The sequence below is a fragment of the Rhinatrema bivittatum genome, chromosome 8 (assembly GCF_901001135.1).
Source record: "Rhinatrema bivittatum chromosome 8, aRhiBiv1.1, whole genome shotgun sequence".
Classification (NCBI taxonomy): Eukaryota; Metazoa; Chordata; class Amphibia; order Gymnophiona; family Rhinatrematidae; genus Rhinatrema; species Rhinatrema bivittatum.
Window position 1 is genome coordinate 267,272,424 of NC_042622.1, and position 16,657 is coordinate 267,289,080.

The 16,657-nt window shown below is 45.2% G+C and overlaps 1 protein-coding gene across 1 annotated transcript in view; it reads left to right on the top strand.

The window, feature by feature from the left end:
- Window positions 1-16,657, top strand: part of PRR22 (proline rich 22) — a 59,191-nt gene that overhangs the window by 14,318 nt on the left and 28,216 nt on the right. Inside the window, exon 2 of the mRNA XM_029614945.1 lies at window positions 15,516-15,578. Coding sequence (XP_029470805.1) covers window positions 15,516-15,578 — 63 coding nt within the window. The remainder of the gene's footprint in view (window positions 1-15,515; window positions 15,579-16,657) is intronic.

Genomic DNA, 16,657 nt, shown 5'->3' on the forward strand with positions numbered 1-16,657 from the left:
TAATCAAGTTTACTTAATGGCTATTAATCAAGTTTACTTAGGTAATAGTCACTGCTATTAATTGCATCAGTAGCATGGGTTCTTCTTAGTGTTTGGGTGCTTGCCAGGTTCTTATGGCCTGGTTTGGCCTCTGTTGGAAACAGGATGCTGGGCTTGATGGACCCTTGGTCTGACCCAGCATGGCAATTTCTTATGTTCTTATGGATTGGGCTGCTCTTTCTTTAAGTTTCCTAGCAAGCATACGTCCTGCCTTATTGCCAAATTCGAAGTGAGTCTGGCGTAGCAGATCTAGATGAAATGTTATTTTCGCTAGGTTGAGGGCTTGCAGTTGTCTTCTGGCAGATTCCAGTTCATCAAGCTTCTTGGGACCTAAGAAAAGCTTATGGCTAACAACTAATCTGGCAATACGCTGCATGTGGTGTAGGCAGGCACTTAGCGTTCCTTTCTTTTTTAAGAAAGCTGGCCCTTGAAATTAACTTTCCCCGAACAACCGCCTTTAAGCAGTCCCAAACTGTTCCGGGTGCTATGTCCTCTGTGCTATTTAGAGTTAAATATTCCTGAATTTCACTAGTCAAGGATTCCACAAAGGTTTTATTGTTTAATAAGCTATCATTTAAATGCCAATATTGTTTTACCAGTGGTTCTAGTTGGTAACCGGACCTCTAGCCATATGAGGGCATGATCTGACCAGGTGATAAGACCGATTTTGTACTAACTCTACAGCTTCCTTATCAATTAAAAACATGTCGATACGAGAGTAGAATTGGTGGGCATGTGAGAAAAAAAGTATAGTTGTGTTGGGTTCTGCAATCGCCAAATGTGAACTAGTCCCCTTTCAGTGATTAAAGTTTTCAAAGCCTGTCTATGAATCAGACCTCCGCCCCCTACATTGCCAGTATTATCTAAGTAAGGATACTTAGGAATTTTAAAATCACCTCCAATTATTACTTGCCCCTCTGCCCAGGTCTCCAACAAGGAAGAGGTACGATGAAAAAGAGATTGCTAGTCAGTGTTTGGTCAACTAGACAGAACATCATATGGGTAACCCACAGGTATAAATCGTATGAATAAATAATATGTAAATACCTGTGTGAATGTGGTATGAGTGATAGTATTGGTTTTAATATAAATTGTGAATTGTATATGTGTTAAATTAAAAGAGCAATAATAAAACTGAGTTAAATTATACACAGGTATTTACATATTATTTAGTCAGTGTTTGGGCCATATAACGTTAGTAATGTGAACAAGATGTTGTCAATTAAGGCCTTTAGGGCTATATAACTGCCCTCAGTATCGCACTGGATATCTTTAACATGTATCACTAGAGAACTGGCAGATAAAATCCCCGCACCACAGTATTTCCGGTGAACAGAAGCTGAGGATAGAAATTGTTGGGGAAAGGATCTATCCCAAATTAAGCATTCCGCTCTTTTTAATAAGTGAGTCTCTTGGCAGAAGATAACATTTGCTCGCCCCTTTTTTGCCTCCTGGAAAAGTAATTTCCTCTTAGTTGTGGGATTAAGACCCCTTACATTAACAGAAATTATGCGCAACCCTGCCATCTGATGAGCATGGAGAGAAGTAGAAGTGCTTCCTCCCGTGAGACACCTCCCATAAGTAAGCTGTTAAACACTCTACTGGAACACACGACTGCCCAATAAATGTTATGCTTAGATACACATCTAATAACCGAACCCCCTCCCAATTTACCCAACCCTCCCCTTACAACAGGCCCATATACCTCCCAAGCAGGCCTTCTCCTCCTGGAGGAATGAGATCATCACCACTCCTGGCCCTCACCTCCATCATCACCCCAACCCAACCCAACCTTAAGGCTTATATAACAACAACAAAAGTTTATTTATTTATTAGCTTTTATATATTGACATTCGTGGGTACATCATGCCGGTTTACAATATAACTGAAGGAGGAAATAGTTGAAACTCTCCCCAACCAAAAGTTATAAACAGGGATAATCATGTGCAGAGAACACTATTAAGTTGCCATCGTAGTCGCCTGCCTCCATTCTCCACTCGTTGCCATCTGGGAGTGTCGATGCGAGGTCTGTTGCTTGGGCCAGGACCTGAAATGTCTTCTGTTGCTGAAAGAGGCATACCAGCAGCCCTATCAGCCGCTTCCTCTATGGTGGATATCTGGGAGGTTACTCCAGCAATGGTGAAGCTCAGGCCAAACGAGAACATCCATCGATACTTGATATTATTGTTGCGTAGAATGGTGGTAATGTCCCGTAGGTCTCTTCTTCTGCGGATGGTGGTCGGAGCTAAGTCTTGGTAAACCTCCACTTTGTGATTCTGCCACTGTATAGGGCCAGACTTGCGGGACCATATAGCTATGTCCTCCTTTTGAGAGAAGCTGTGAAAACAGGCTATAATATCTCTGGAGCAGTGCTCTGTCGCTGTCAACAGTAACAACTTAAAAAGGATAATACTATTTTCTAAATATTTTAAGTATTATTTAAACCCCTACACAACTAATGGTGTGTGTTTTTTTGTGTATGTGTTGCGATCCCCCCTGCTGCTGCGCTGCAGGAGGTCTCTTACCTTCCTCCAGAGGCCGCTCTGAAGCCTGGGCCTCGCCTGCGCATCATCCAGGACTTGTTCCAGGGCCTGAGAGGCCTAGCTGTGCCGGTGGCTTGCAGCCTCAGTGTTTGGACTTCCTGTTGGGCGACGCCCTTCCCTAGGGGCTGGCCCGCAGCTCTCTACCCTAGTTATAGGACCAGCGGTGGGCGGTCCTGGCAGGCTCCTCCCAGGGAGTTGCCTTCTACCTCCAGTATTTAAGGACTTTCTGTTCACTGTGTCTTTGCCTTCGGATTGGGTTACACAGTTGCCTGTGGCCTCTCCCGATCCAGGTCCTCCGTGACTCCGACTCCTGCTTGTCGTCAGCCTGCCTTGACTCCGGTCCGTGACTCCGACTCCTGCTTGTCTTCAGCCTGCCTTGACTCCGGTCCGTGACTCCGACTCCTGCTTGTCTTCAGCCTGCCTTGACTCCGGTCCGTGACTCCGACTCCTGCTTGTCTTCAGCCTGCCTTGACTCCGGTCCGTGACTCCGACTCCTGCTTGTCTTCGGCCTTCGGATTGGGTTACACAGTTGCCTGTGGCCTCTCCCGATCCAGGTCCTACAGTCGTCTGTATCCTTGCCGATCCAGGTCTTCCGTGATCACTTATGCTTTGATGGATCCCTGTCCAGTGTCTCTGCCTAGATGTTTGTTCCTGTTCCTGCCAGCCGAAAGGGCTTCGGATGTGAGTATCCCAGCATCGGAGTTCCTGTTCGCCTGGGTCTTCCCCGCGCCCTCCTTCTCAGCGTGGTCCGCGACCAGCCTTCCTGGCTGTGTAGGGCGCGTCTGGGACAGGGTGGTCCGCGACTCAGTTCCACGGGTGGGCTGAGTAGGGCGCCCTGATGGACAGTGCAATGTTCCTGTCCAGCCTTGTCTTCAGTGTCTGCTTCAGCCCTTGTCCGGATGTCTACCTGTCTCTGCCTTGACCTGGTTCCTGAGCCTTCTGTCCTGTTGGGCCCTGGAGGGGCCAACAGGAGGGATTCGTCCCACGGGCTCTTGAGCTTCTGCCAGCCGAGGGGGCTTCGGATGTGAGTATCCCAGCATCGGAGTTCCTGCTCGCCTGGGCCTTTCCTGTGTCTCGCTTCAGCCCTTGACCTGATGTCTCCGTCTTGCTTCAGCCTGCTTCTGCCCCGTTTGATGTCTTCTGTTTAAGGACTCTGTCTGCCCTCGCCTCTGTCCGGCCTGCTGCCCATTGCCGTTCCCTGCGGCAGGTCCGAAAGGGCCGGGAACAGTCAGAGGACCGTTCATCAGTCAACTTCCCCGTGTTGGCTACCATGGGCATGCAGGTCCGGCTGAGGGCCGGACTCCCTGCTTCTGTTCCTGCCTGCCTGGCTCACCATGCCTGCTCAGCTCACCTCCCACGGTGTGGCCTTGGGCTCCTCCTGGGGTCCTGCCGTGGCCCAAGGGCTCACCACCCGCCCGAGACGACCGCGCCCGCGCGCGCTCGTAACAGTATGTTTAATTTATTCCTTTAAATAATATATATGGAGTTAGAGGAGGGTTTCATATATAGTGTAGGTGCCCTGCACCACTGCTTAGTGGTTATAATCATAATCATCAACCTTCCTCCTCCTCCTTGAGATCTTTTTTAAAAAAAAATTTTTATGTTGCATGTTATCCCGATAACCTGAGACTCTTCCGTGGCAATGATATACTACTGATTTATATGCGTACTCTACGCCATAAACTCTATGAAACTGAGAATAATGTTCAAAAAGAGAAAAACAGACTTCCCCGGTTGTTGTTGGTGTGTAATGTCCGTCCTTTAGTGATAATCCTGACATGAACGATTCATGTTTCAGACGTCAAGCCTTTCCTCAGGGGACTGGATAAATATTGAAAAACCAACTTCACGGGGTCTGAAGCTCTCCTCTCAGCGGTTCCTTGAGTGGTGTCAGTGTCTGCCACATAGCGATCTTCCTCTATCGATCGCCAGATTGTTTTGATTAGTTATCAGTTCACTGTATTCAGTGGTGTATTTTTTGATACATATAATATCTCTGGGCCTGTTATTGCGAGCTGCTCCCAGCACTCGATGGGCCCTCTCCAGCTTGATAGTTGTCGCATTCACCGGTGTGGATTCAGAGCTCAGAACCTGGGCACAGATATTGGCCACCACGTGTTTACAAATAATAAAATCAGGGGACTCAGGTTACCCTCTGGAACCTAAGGTTATCTCTTCTCGACCTGTTTTCCAGGGCTTCAATTTTGTTCATGAGGTCAACATTGGTCTACAATAATTTGTTCTGGGCCAGTTTGCAGCCAGTGAGTTCGGAGACTTGGTCCTCCAAGTGGTTCCCAGTGTCCTCCACCCTGTTTCCCAGGGCTGCAACGTCCCCATAATGCGTTGCAGTTCTCGTTTTAGGCTCACCATGTCCCCACGGAGCTCCCCAAACCAGCATGGCTCGGCAGTACATCCCCAACCCCGGCGTTGCTGCTGCCACTTGCCTACTCAGCTGCATATGCGGCCTGTGTCTTGCTGTCCAAGCCCGCCTCCAGCTGCGCCATGGCAACAGCGAAAGAGAATTTTTGCAGGTCGGGCTTTTTTCATTGGGCTGCCATTATAGCACTACGGGCAGCCTTTTGCAGCGGTTTTATGTGAGAATCTGTACCGGGACAGGCCGATGGGGAGGGATTATTTGTGGTTGGGTCGGGAGCCCCAGACTCAGGCGGCCATCACGAACGGTGACGTCACTTCCTCCTGCCTCATCTAATTTGAGTTGCAAGCAGCCAGTTATTGTTCCATCTGAGCCAAAGTGACATTCGTTATCTCCCTCCTGTCTGGCCAGGCCTTGACATGTGTATCCCTTTTATGGGAGAGGAATGACCCCCATCTTGTCCAACCTCTAGGCTTTCTCAAACCAGTTTTGGAAGATATTTCATAAACCTGCCCATGCCTCTTCTGCCACAGCTGAGTTGATTCATCTACACCAGGGTCCTAACATGGTGGGCAAGATCTGATTGAATTATAGATGAGCTGGTAGATCATGACACACTCGCCATATTGGAAGATCTGATCTCCTTATGCCTGAAAGTGTTTCTGTAAAAGGGCCCAGGAACAAGATTTCATCCATAAGAACATCTGCCTGACCCCAAGTTTCACAAGCCAGTGCTGGCCCCAGGCCATGCAACTGGGTCAGTCGAGATTACTAGAAGAGGAGAGGCACAGATGAAGGACCATGAATTTATGTCTGTATTGTGCAGGACAGGGCCATTATGCTTCACTTGTCCTGAGAAACCAGGAAACTTCAGAGCCTAGGGCTGCTAAGGGAGGTAGCCATAAGCACAACTTGACCATCTTCCCCACTACCGATCATTTTGCTGGTTCATCTGTAAGCTGCTTGGGTGTTTCTTCGATGAAGCTTTCTTGGATTCAGGTGCCACTGGCAACTTTACTGAAGAAGAGTTGGTAAAGGAGAACCACCTCTCTGTGGTCCCATCAAGGCCCCCATTTCCATCTCGTCAGTCTATGAAGAACTGCTGCCCAGGACCATTAAGTTCATCACCATGCCCCTGCATTAGGAGCTTATCTCGTTTTACATCCTCCAGAAGTCGATAAACCCAGTGATAGTCAGCCTACCATGGTCACAGCAGAATGACCCCAGCATCAATTAGAAGACCAGAAAACAATGCTTCCAGCATTGTTTTCTGCCAAAACAGTCACCCATTTCACTCGCACTATCAGAACTACTGTCTGTATCCGGCCTCCCCAGGGCTTTCACCAATGTGTTCAGCAAGAAATGGACTGAAACCATACCTCCACATTGTCCTTATGACTGCTACATTGACCTTCTGCCCAGCAAAATGCCACCATGAGGGAGAATTTATCCCTTATCCATCCCAGAAACACAGGCAATGTCAGACTATATCAAGGAAAACCTGGAACGTGGCTTCATCAGACCCCCTTCCTCTCTTGCTGGTGCAGGTTTTTTTTTTGTGGGGAAAAAAGGACAGAATCTTAAGACCCTGTATCAACAACAAGGGACTGAATACTATTATGATATAAAATAAATATCCCCTACCCCGATCTCCAAATTCTTCAACAGATTCCAGGGCGCCACCATATTTATCAAGTTGGACCTCAGGCGAGCATACAACCTCATTAAATTCAAGAAGGGGACAAGTGGAAGACAGCCTTCAACACCAAAGATGTTCTCTCTGAATATTCAGTGATGCTCTTTGGCCTATGCAATGCCATGGCTGTCTTCCAGAACTTTGTTAACTACATCTTCTGAGACCTCTGTACTTCTGTGTCTTGGTTTACTTCAATAACATTTTGATTTACTCGTCATTCTTCTGGCACACAGGAGCCAAGTAAAATGGTGCTCTGACGCTTGAAGGATCATGGCCTCTACGCCAAAAGCAAGTCAAGAGGTAGGTAATAGCTTAGAGTTTGTGTATACCTAAGTAAAAATGTTGAAAAAGGTCAGTTACTCACCTTGAAAAGGTTTTAGAGTAGAATGATTGAACATTTCTTAAACAGAATAGCAGCAAGTCACTCAGGCTAACTAACTGAGTTAGCCTGAGTGACAAAGGGACTGTGCTGTACTAACTTGATTTAGAAGCACAAGATATATTGCAGGGGAAGAATTCAGTAACCCTCAATCCAGTGGGAGTACTGAATGGAGAAGATCATCTTGCTGGTGGCTGAAAAGGAAAGGTAAGTATTGCTTTGAGAAATTTTAGAACTTAAAAAGTTTTGGGGAGAGGCAATCTATTAGGTTATATTTTTTAGTGTGTGTGTGTTATAAAAAGCAAGCCAAAAGGTAGGTAATAGCTTAGAGTTTGTGTGTGTTTATAAAAAAACAAGCCAAAAGATAGGCAATAGCTTAGAGTTTGTGTATGTTTGCCTTTCCCTCCCTCCCACCCACCCCAGCTCATTCTTTGATTTATAGGCAAGAGATACTTTCACATTAAAAATCAATCAGCCTTTTATCTAAAATACAGGATTTCCCCAGCCCTTATCAAGAGTTTAATTATCCCATTGCAGGTTACTACCAGATTGATAGTGAATATACCAATAAATTTAAAGGTCTCTTATTTATATAACCTATTCCCTTAGAAATTTAACTAAGGATTCAACAAAATTAAGATGAAGGCAGCAATCCAGCAGCAAGAGGTGGGCTTTACAGACTTATGCATCTAATGTCACATGTATGATTTTTTTTTGCCCATTGTAAGAGGTTGTATGTGTGGTGCACCCAGTATAAAGAGCTACTGTCTCTCAGAGGAATGAGTCTGATCTCTGGAGGCTAGAGTGGCAGATCTGGAGGAGCTGAGCAGATAGAGAGATATATATAGATGAAACATTCAGAGACATAGTAGCCAAGTCCAACTCCAATCTGGCAGCCTGGGGCTGCTTTGGAGGAGGAAGGTCTCCTGTCAGAAAGCATCAACCTGGTGCAGCAGGAAAGGATCCTGTAGCAAGGACCTGCTTGCCAGGTGAAGTATTGTCCTCTCACACTGAGGATGTGTCTCCCAAGGCTATTGCCCAGGAGGGAAGGGTTAGATCGGCTGTCATAGTTGGTGATTCAATTATTAGGAATGTAAAAACTCATTAAATAAATAAATAAATGTAGATAGCTGGATGGCTGGTGGACGTGAGGATTGCCTGATAACTTGCCTGCCAGGTGCAAAGGTGGTAGACCCCACGCGTCACCTAGATAGGATTTTAGACAGTGCTGGGGAGGAGCCGGCTGTCGTGGTTCATGTGGGCACCAATGACGTAAGAAAATGTGGGAGGGAGGTTCTGTAAACAAATTTAGGCTTTTAGATAACTGAAATCCAGAACCTCCAGGGTAGCATTCTCTGAAATGCTCCCTGTTCCACGCGCAGGTCACCAGAGGCAGGCAGAGCTCCGGAGTCTCAATGCGTGGATGAGACGATGGTGCAAGGAAGAGGGATTCAGTTTTGTTAGGAACTGGGGAACCTTTTGGGGAAGGGGGAGTCTCTTCCGAAGGGATGGGCTCCACCTTAACCAGGGTGGAACCAGACTGCTGGCGCTAACCTTTAAAAAGGAGATAGAGCAGCTTTTAAACTAGAACAAAGGGGAAAGCCAAAAGTTGCTCAACAGCACAAGGTTCAGAGAGAGGAATCTTTGTGCTGGTCCCTGGCTTTCCACGGGTTGAAATGCAGTTGTAATATTCCCCAACCCAGCCAATGCTTTAGTAAACAGTTCTCCTCTGCAGGATACTTCAATATAGTGAGGTAAGCGCAAAACACAGCCTGTGCTTTAGCAAATTGTTTATTCCTTCAAGATACTTAAAGTTAGAGAGGAAAGCACTTCCATCCGTCCAGCACCAATGCAGTCTCCTGTTTGTGCCACAGGGCTTGACCCTGTCTGTTTTCAAACGTAGTCTCCTTTTCTTAGCCCACTTTACAGCCGAGACCAGAAACGTCTTTTCAAGCACAGCTTCTAGCGCTTGTGGGCTTGGTGTGGGGAAAACAAGCTCCACTGTAGCTTGTAGAGGAAACTCATGCACAATGTTTTGGCTTGCCCAGCTACAGCTACCCCCACCCATGGCGGTTTCTTCTATTGGTGTCTTACTTGTGTGGCTTTAGCGATCTCTAAGATGCCAGTTATTTCTGACTCATTGCTATAGGGCTTCTTCCTGTTCCTCTCTGGCCCCTCCTTCAGGCCATCTCCCCCTCTCCATAATGATGGGAAGTCTATGAAGTTACTCCCTCTTTATTTTCAGAACACACCCCCCCCCCACCACCACCACCAGATCTTCTAAGTGGGGGAGTTTTTTCTCCCTCTCTGATCATTCCTTGGCTTTCAAGGTTCCTCCTGGGTTTTCTTTCTGGCCCAGCTTCTCCTACTGGTTTCCTCACCCAACCTCTCCCAGGGTCTATAGTAACCATCAGAATTGTAATGAGGTATTAGAGTTAGGACATCCCAACAGAGAGGTTCCAGTAAAAGCAAACGTAGTCCATGTGCCTATATGTAAAAAATCACCTGAGCTAAAGATTTCCAAATTATCCCTAAGAAATGAAAAACAGGTTATTAATACAAACCAAAAATACTTCAAAATGTTTGTATGCTAATGCCAGAAGTCTAAAAAGTAAGATGGGAGAATTAGAATGTATAGCAGTGAATGATGACATAGACTTAATTGGCATCTCAGAGACATGGTGGAAAGAGGATAACCAATGGGACAGTGCTATATCAGGGTACAAATCATACTGCAATGATAGGAAGGAGCAACTTGGTGGCACTTTATGTCTGGGATGGCATAGTGTCCAACAGGATAAAGATCCTACAAGAAACTAAATGCACAATTGAATCTTTATGGGTAGAAATCCCTTGTGTGTCAGGGAAGACTACAGTGATAGGGGTATACTACCGTCCACCTGCCCAAGATGATGAGACGGACAGTGACATGCTAAGAGAAATCAGGGAGGCTAACCAAATTGGTAGTACGGTAATAATGGGAGATTTGAATTACCTTAAAATTGATGGGATAAGTGAAACATCAGGGCATGCTAGAGAGATAAAATTCCTGGATGGAATAAATGACAGCTTTCTGGAGCAATTGGTTCAGGAACCGACAAGAGAGGAAGCTATTTTAGATCTAATTCTCAGTGTAGCACAGGATTTGGTGAGAGAGGTAATACTGGTGGTGGGGCTACTTGGCAATAGTGATCATAACATGATCAAATTTGAATTAATACTGGAAGGGGGACAATAAGTAAATCCATGGTTCTAGCACTAAACTTTCAAAAGAGTAACATTGATAAAATGAGAAAAATAATTAGAAAAAAACTGAAAGGTGCTTCTACAATTGTTAAGAATACCATCTTAGAAGCACTGTCCAGATATATTCCACACATTAAGAAAGGTGGAAGGAAGGCCAGACAATTGCCAGCATGGTTAAAAGGTGAGGTGAAAGAGGCTATTTTAGCCAAAAGATCTTCCTTCAAAAATTGAAAGAAGGATACATCTGAAGAAAACAGGAAAAAGCATAAATACTGGCAAGTTAAATTGCAGGAGGACCTTGCGAAACTGGAAGATTTGGCATCCAAATGGCAGATGAAATATAATGTGGTCAAGTGCAAGGTGTTGCATATAGGGAAAAATAACCCTTGCTGTAGTTACACGATGTTAGGTTACATATTGAGAGTTATCACACAGGATAACACGGCTGAGGGGTGATATGATAGAGGTCTTTAAGATCACGAGAGGTCTTGAGTGAGTAGATGTGAATCGCTTATTTTCACTTTTGAATAATAGAAGGACTAGGGGGCATTCCATGAAGTTAGCATGGGGCACATTTAAGACTAATCGGAGAAAATTCTTTTTCACTCAACGCACAATAAAGCTCTGGAATTTGTTGCCAGAGGATGTGGTTAGTGCAGTTAGTGTAGCTGGGTTCAAAAAAGGTTTGGATAAGTTCTTGGAGGAGAAGTCCATTAATGGCTATTAATCAGTTTTACTTAGGGAATAGCCACTTCTATTAATTGCATCAGTAGCATGAGATCTTCTTAGTGTTTGGGTACTTGCCAGGTTCTTATGGCCTGGATTGGCCACTATTGGAAACAGGATGCTGGGCTTGATGGACCCTTGGCCTGACCCAGCATGGCAATTTCTTATGTTCTTATGTTCTTAGGCATCATAGTTGATATTACATTGACATCGTCAGCTCAGTGTACTGAGGCAGTCAAAAAAGCAAACAGAATGTTAGGAATTATTAGGAAGTGAATGGCGAATAAAATGCAGGATGTCATAATGCTTCTGTATCACTCAGTGGTTAGACCACACCTTGTAAACTGTGTGCAGTTGTGGTCAGTGCATCTCAAAAAAGCTGCACTGGAGAAAGTACAGAAAAGGATGACCAAAATGATAAAGGGGATGGAACAGCTCCCCCATGAGGAAAGGCTAAAGAGGTTAGGGCTGTTTAGCTTGGAGAAGAGATGGCTGAAGGGGGGATATGATAGAGATCTACAAAAACATGAAAGGACTTGAACGGATAAATGTGAAATGGTTATTTATGCTTTTGAATAATACAAAGACTAGGGGGCATTACATGAAGTTAGCAAGTAGCACATTTAAAACATATCAGAGAAAATTCTTTTTCACCCAACCCACAATTAAGCTGAGGAATTTGTTGCCAGATTATGTGATTAAGGTAGCTAGTGTAGCTGGGTTTTAAAACGGTTGGATAAGTTCCTGGAGGAGAAGTCCATTACCTGCTATTAATTGAGTTGACTTAGAGAATAGCCACTGCCATTAGCAATGGTAACATGGAATAAACTTAGTGTTTGGGTACTTGCCAGGTTCTTATGGCCTGGATTGGCCACTGATGGAAACAGGATGCTGGGCTTGATGGACCCTTGGTCTGACCCAGTACGGCATATCTTAATGTTCTTATGTTCCCCCACAAACCCAGGATGGGCAGACCTCTGCCTGCTCTATGCCTGCTTGATTTCCACCAGGCCTGACCTTTGCCTGTTCCACGACTCTGCTTGAGCTCTGCCAACCCTGACCATTGCCTTCTCTGTGTCTCTGCTTGGTCTCCGTCAGCCCTGACCTTTGCCTGCAATGTGGCTCTGCTAGATCTTTGCCTGCTCTAGCTCTGCCTGTGCCTTGGCTCTGCCTGTGACGAGTCAGCAGGTGCCTGTCAGAACCAAGCCTGGGCTTGGTCGGGTTTGGTTGCGCTAATCTGACAGTGGTCCTCCCGGACAGTTCCAGATTTGACAAAACAACTTCTTAAACCATTCTGAAGACTTTCCATACATTGCCCTACGTGCTTTATGTGAAATAAAATGTCCTTATGCTACTCCTGAGTCTAGCCCCTCATAAGCACCTTTTTGTTCTTGTCCATTTATTTCCATATCTTCTTGTTAAACTCAAGCGATTTTGCAGTAGGGTTATCAGGAAAGATTTGCCTTTTTGTAGCTGATGCAGTAACCGAAGGATGGCGTGAAAAATCACACACTCGGGGTAATCAGCAGAAGGAGCAGATGTATGATATGAAGCCTTTAGACTGTACGGCACTTCAAGACCACAACTGGTAAATCATTTGAGAGCAGAAATCACAATTCAGAAAGAGTGTGTCCCCCGACGTGCTCCATGTTTCGCCGGAGGGCTGTCAGAAGGGATGTCAAAAGGTATTATAACCTGAATTCCAAGGAAAGGGGTTTCTTCAAACATAATCTGGGGACCCTCTCCTTATCAACTATGATTTCTTGTGAAGTTTTCAATAAAGCACTCTCCAATGATTTATCACTCCTGGTCTTGAAGCACTGGACAGTCTACAGGCTTAATATCGCACGTCTGTTTCTTCTGCTATGTTTTGGTAGATGATATCGAAAGCAGCAAGAGGGTAGGCTTGCCGGAAGGTGTGGAAAACATGAAGAGGGATCCAGTGAAACCTGAGGGATAGCCTAGAGATTCGCAAGTTAAAATTTAATGCTAAAAAAGTGCAGGATTATGCAGTCATCAGATTACAAAAATCCAAGTGAGCATTACAAATACCTCCAAGGAATAAGTACACCCGAGGCGGGCCTCCTAGAATGGGAAGGAGGCGCTGGAATGAGGAGTCACGGGATGAGTCAGAAGGGGTGGTGGGACACGTGGAACAGCCTCCCCATGGAGGTAGTGGAGAAGATGAAGACCCCATGGCGATATTAAGTCGGAGGTCCCAAAAGTTAAAAAAAAGTTAAAAATTAAAAAAAAACATTTAAAATCAACCCGCGGCTCACAGGTTGAAAACTGGACGCTCAATTTTGCCGGCGTCCGGTTTCCGAACCCGTGGCTGTCAGCGGGCTCGAGAACTGACGCCAGCAAAATTGAGCATCTGCTGTCAAACCCACTGACAGCCGCCGCTCCTGTCCAAAAAGAGGCGCTAGGGACGCACTAGTGTCCCTAGCGCCTCCTTTTACCGCCGGCCCTAATTTAAATATTTTGTTTTACTGTATCGCGCGCACAGGACACTGGCCTGTACGCGTGCCGGGAGAGCGGGAGCTTGCCCGCTCTCCCGCGAACTTTACAGTATCGGCCTGTAAGTTAGCCTAAAATTGAGGTGAGAATTGGTTTAAACCAGTTTAAACAAACTGGGAATTTATGGGTGAAAATCAGGTTCAACTGAAAATGAAGAGCCTAACAATAGGAGACTAGAAAGCCTCTTCTCTGTGTTCTCGGACACAACTGTCCCACGGATTCTGGCGCACAACGTCTCGGTTTGCTTCTCTGCTCTGTACAGTCCACAGTCCCAATGAAACACTGAGCCAAGACAGAGAAGAAGCCATTGCGAGAGGGTGTGGAAGAGTAAGCAAAAGAGCAATCTGAACAAGGAATTAACCGATACCAAAATATCACAGATCCTACTTTGTTTTTTTTAACTCTTTATTTATACTTTCCAACATTATGCAAACATGCGGATCAGTACCCAGGGCCGGCGCTAGCTTTTTTGCTGCCCTGTGCGACCAATTATTGTGCTGCCCCCTCCCTCCACACACACACACCCACACACACACACACACTTTATTCATTCTTTGTCTCGGGCCTGCCAAAAAAAAGCCCAGCTCCTTCCAGCAACGTAAACTTTAAAAACTGTTACCCTCTACCCTCCGGGTCTTCACCCCCTCCCCTGTAACTCATTGCTGGTGCAAGAGTATGAGGTGCCCTAAGCAAACCTTAAACCCTTGCACCCCCCCCCCCCCCCCCTCCTGCTCTCTCCAGGTACATGGTAACAAATGATGCATTTATAATAACAGATTTTACATGGAAAATAATATTCAAAGGACAGACGTCCGAGGTAAAAAACCATCATAAGTATTTGCATGCACTTCCTCGGTGCCAACCAGAAAATCCTACAAAAAAAAGACACTTGGAACCCATATGGCATTAGGGCCATTGTAATGCGTGTTAGGTGTGAGCTTGATCCTCAGAAAGCCATGAGTAAATTACAATTACAATGTAATAAACCTCCCACACCAAAACAGCACTAACTACCAGCTCTTAAAAAAGTAACAACCCCACACCAGGCCCTAAAACACCAATATACCTCCTATTAGGAAAATAGAAGAAACTAAGCTGCTATAGATTCCTACACGTTACCAGAATACCCCTCCTCTGTCTCACATGCAGAACACAGGCAGACCCTAACCAAATACAAGGAAAAGAAACCATAAAATATAAATAGAAACATGCAGGCAAAAAATGAATAGGAAAACCGCAACAAGTCAGACTGTATGCAATGCAACAATGGAAAAGCAGAAATCCCCAATCCTCATCCATTAAACATTAAAATCAAGAAATAGAATAAATACATTAATCATAACAGTATAAACATACTAATAAAAATATTTCAAAATAGCTGTTGAATGGAAGATCCAATAATTAAAAACTCAAACAATTTGTTTTCATTTTCTCAAACACCAATAAAATATTTCAAAACACCAGACACATCAACAGCATCCAAAAATTAAAACTAATAAGGATAAAATAATTCTCACTCTCCATACCTGGAAACATTTGATTTCCAGTCACTCAGATTGTCGTGGATTAGTGAGAGAGAGATGCATAAACTTTCTCCTCTCTGTCTCTCATAGATATATATCTATACATACACATACATACATATGCTCTCTCCCTCATACTCGCACATGTTCCTTCTTACATACACCTGCTCACATGCACAAGATCCCTCTCTCTCACACACATGCTCACAGATGCTGTCATGTTTTTAGATCCCATGCGATTAGAATTGGGCCTGGACAAAGTGTGGTTTTTTTTGTGTTTGACGCTGATCATGCTTAGTTTTATTTTGTTTTGTCATATGCGATAACCTTTTTATGCATTCTTATGTTGTAACCCCCTGTGACCTTTGGAAATGCAGGTAAGAAATGATTTTAAATAAAAAATAAATAAGACACAGTGTAAATCTTACTTTTTTGAAAACGTAAACCTGTAATATTTTATAACCTTTTCCAGGGCAGTCAAGTGAATATCTTCATCCAAGCCAAGAGAAAATAGATTTCAAGAATCATCCTGCAGGTATGTAGATTGCAGGGACACGTGCGCTCTCATGCTAACCTAACCCAAGACTGTTACCTCTGCCTTGACTTTTAACCTGAGCCTGTCTCATCTCTGTATGTGTCCCAGAGACATGAGCACTTACTATTAACCTAATATATGTATGTTCCAGGGACGTGAGCACTCTACCATTAATCAGGCCTGAGACTGCCACATTTGTGTGTGTGCTCCAGTGTCCCAGGGATGGGAGCACTCTACTTTTAACCTAAACCGAGACTGTCTGTATATGCGCCTGGGAGCTGAACCCTCTGCCATTAACCTATCTAACCTGAGATTGTCACAATGACTTTGTATGTCTCAGGAATGAGAGTACTCTTCCATTCACTTGAGATTGTCCCTTGTCTCTGTATGACCCAGGATTGTGAGCACTCTACTTTTTGCCCACCCTGAGGCTGTCACCTCATTGGTTGATCATTGGTCCAGCTCGTGCTTTAACTTCAAAGCCGACTGTCAGAAAACAAAAATGACTAGGATGACATATTCACTACTTGTTTCAAATTTCTTCACTTAATACTTCCATGTGCAATCGGTACCCTAATTCTAATCATCCAGTTGACTTCAGGGGATCATCACGCACTGCTCCTCTTTAATTTTTCTCTTATGACTTATCAAGGGCCCATCATACATGACTCCCTCTTCACTCCTTGTCTGCTGTCATCAGGAGTCATCTGTGTTGCGCTTGGAGGTGGACCCTTGTCCTGGAGCAGTGGAGAACGGCTCCCTGCTAGGGACCAGGAAGCACCTGCCCCCAGGGGGCAGAGCACAGGAGGAGACAGAGACTAGGATGAGCTTCACCACTAGAAGCCTGAGGTCCCCCTGGGTGGAGCCCGTAGGGACCCAGGCCGCTTGGACTTAGGTGGGCCTCGCAGGGTCTCCCGGAGAGGTAGTAGAGAGGTGTGCCCACGAACAGCAAGGGAGCACGGTCAGGCTTAACGCTGCTGGTCTGGAGGAGCAAGGAAGGCCAGAACAGCGTAGGCAATGACAAGGCAAGGAACAGAGCCAGAATCAGAAGACATGGTCAATGGCAGCCAAGGTCAGAA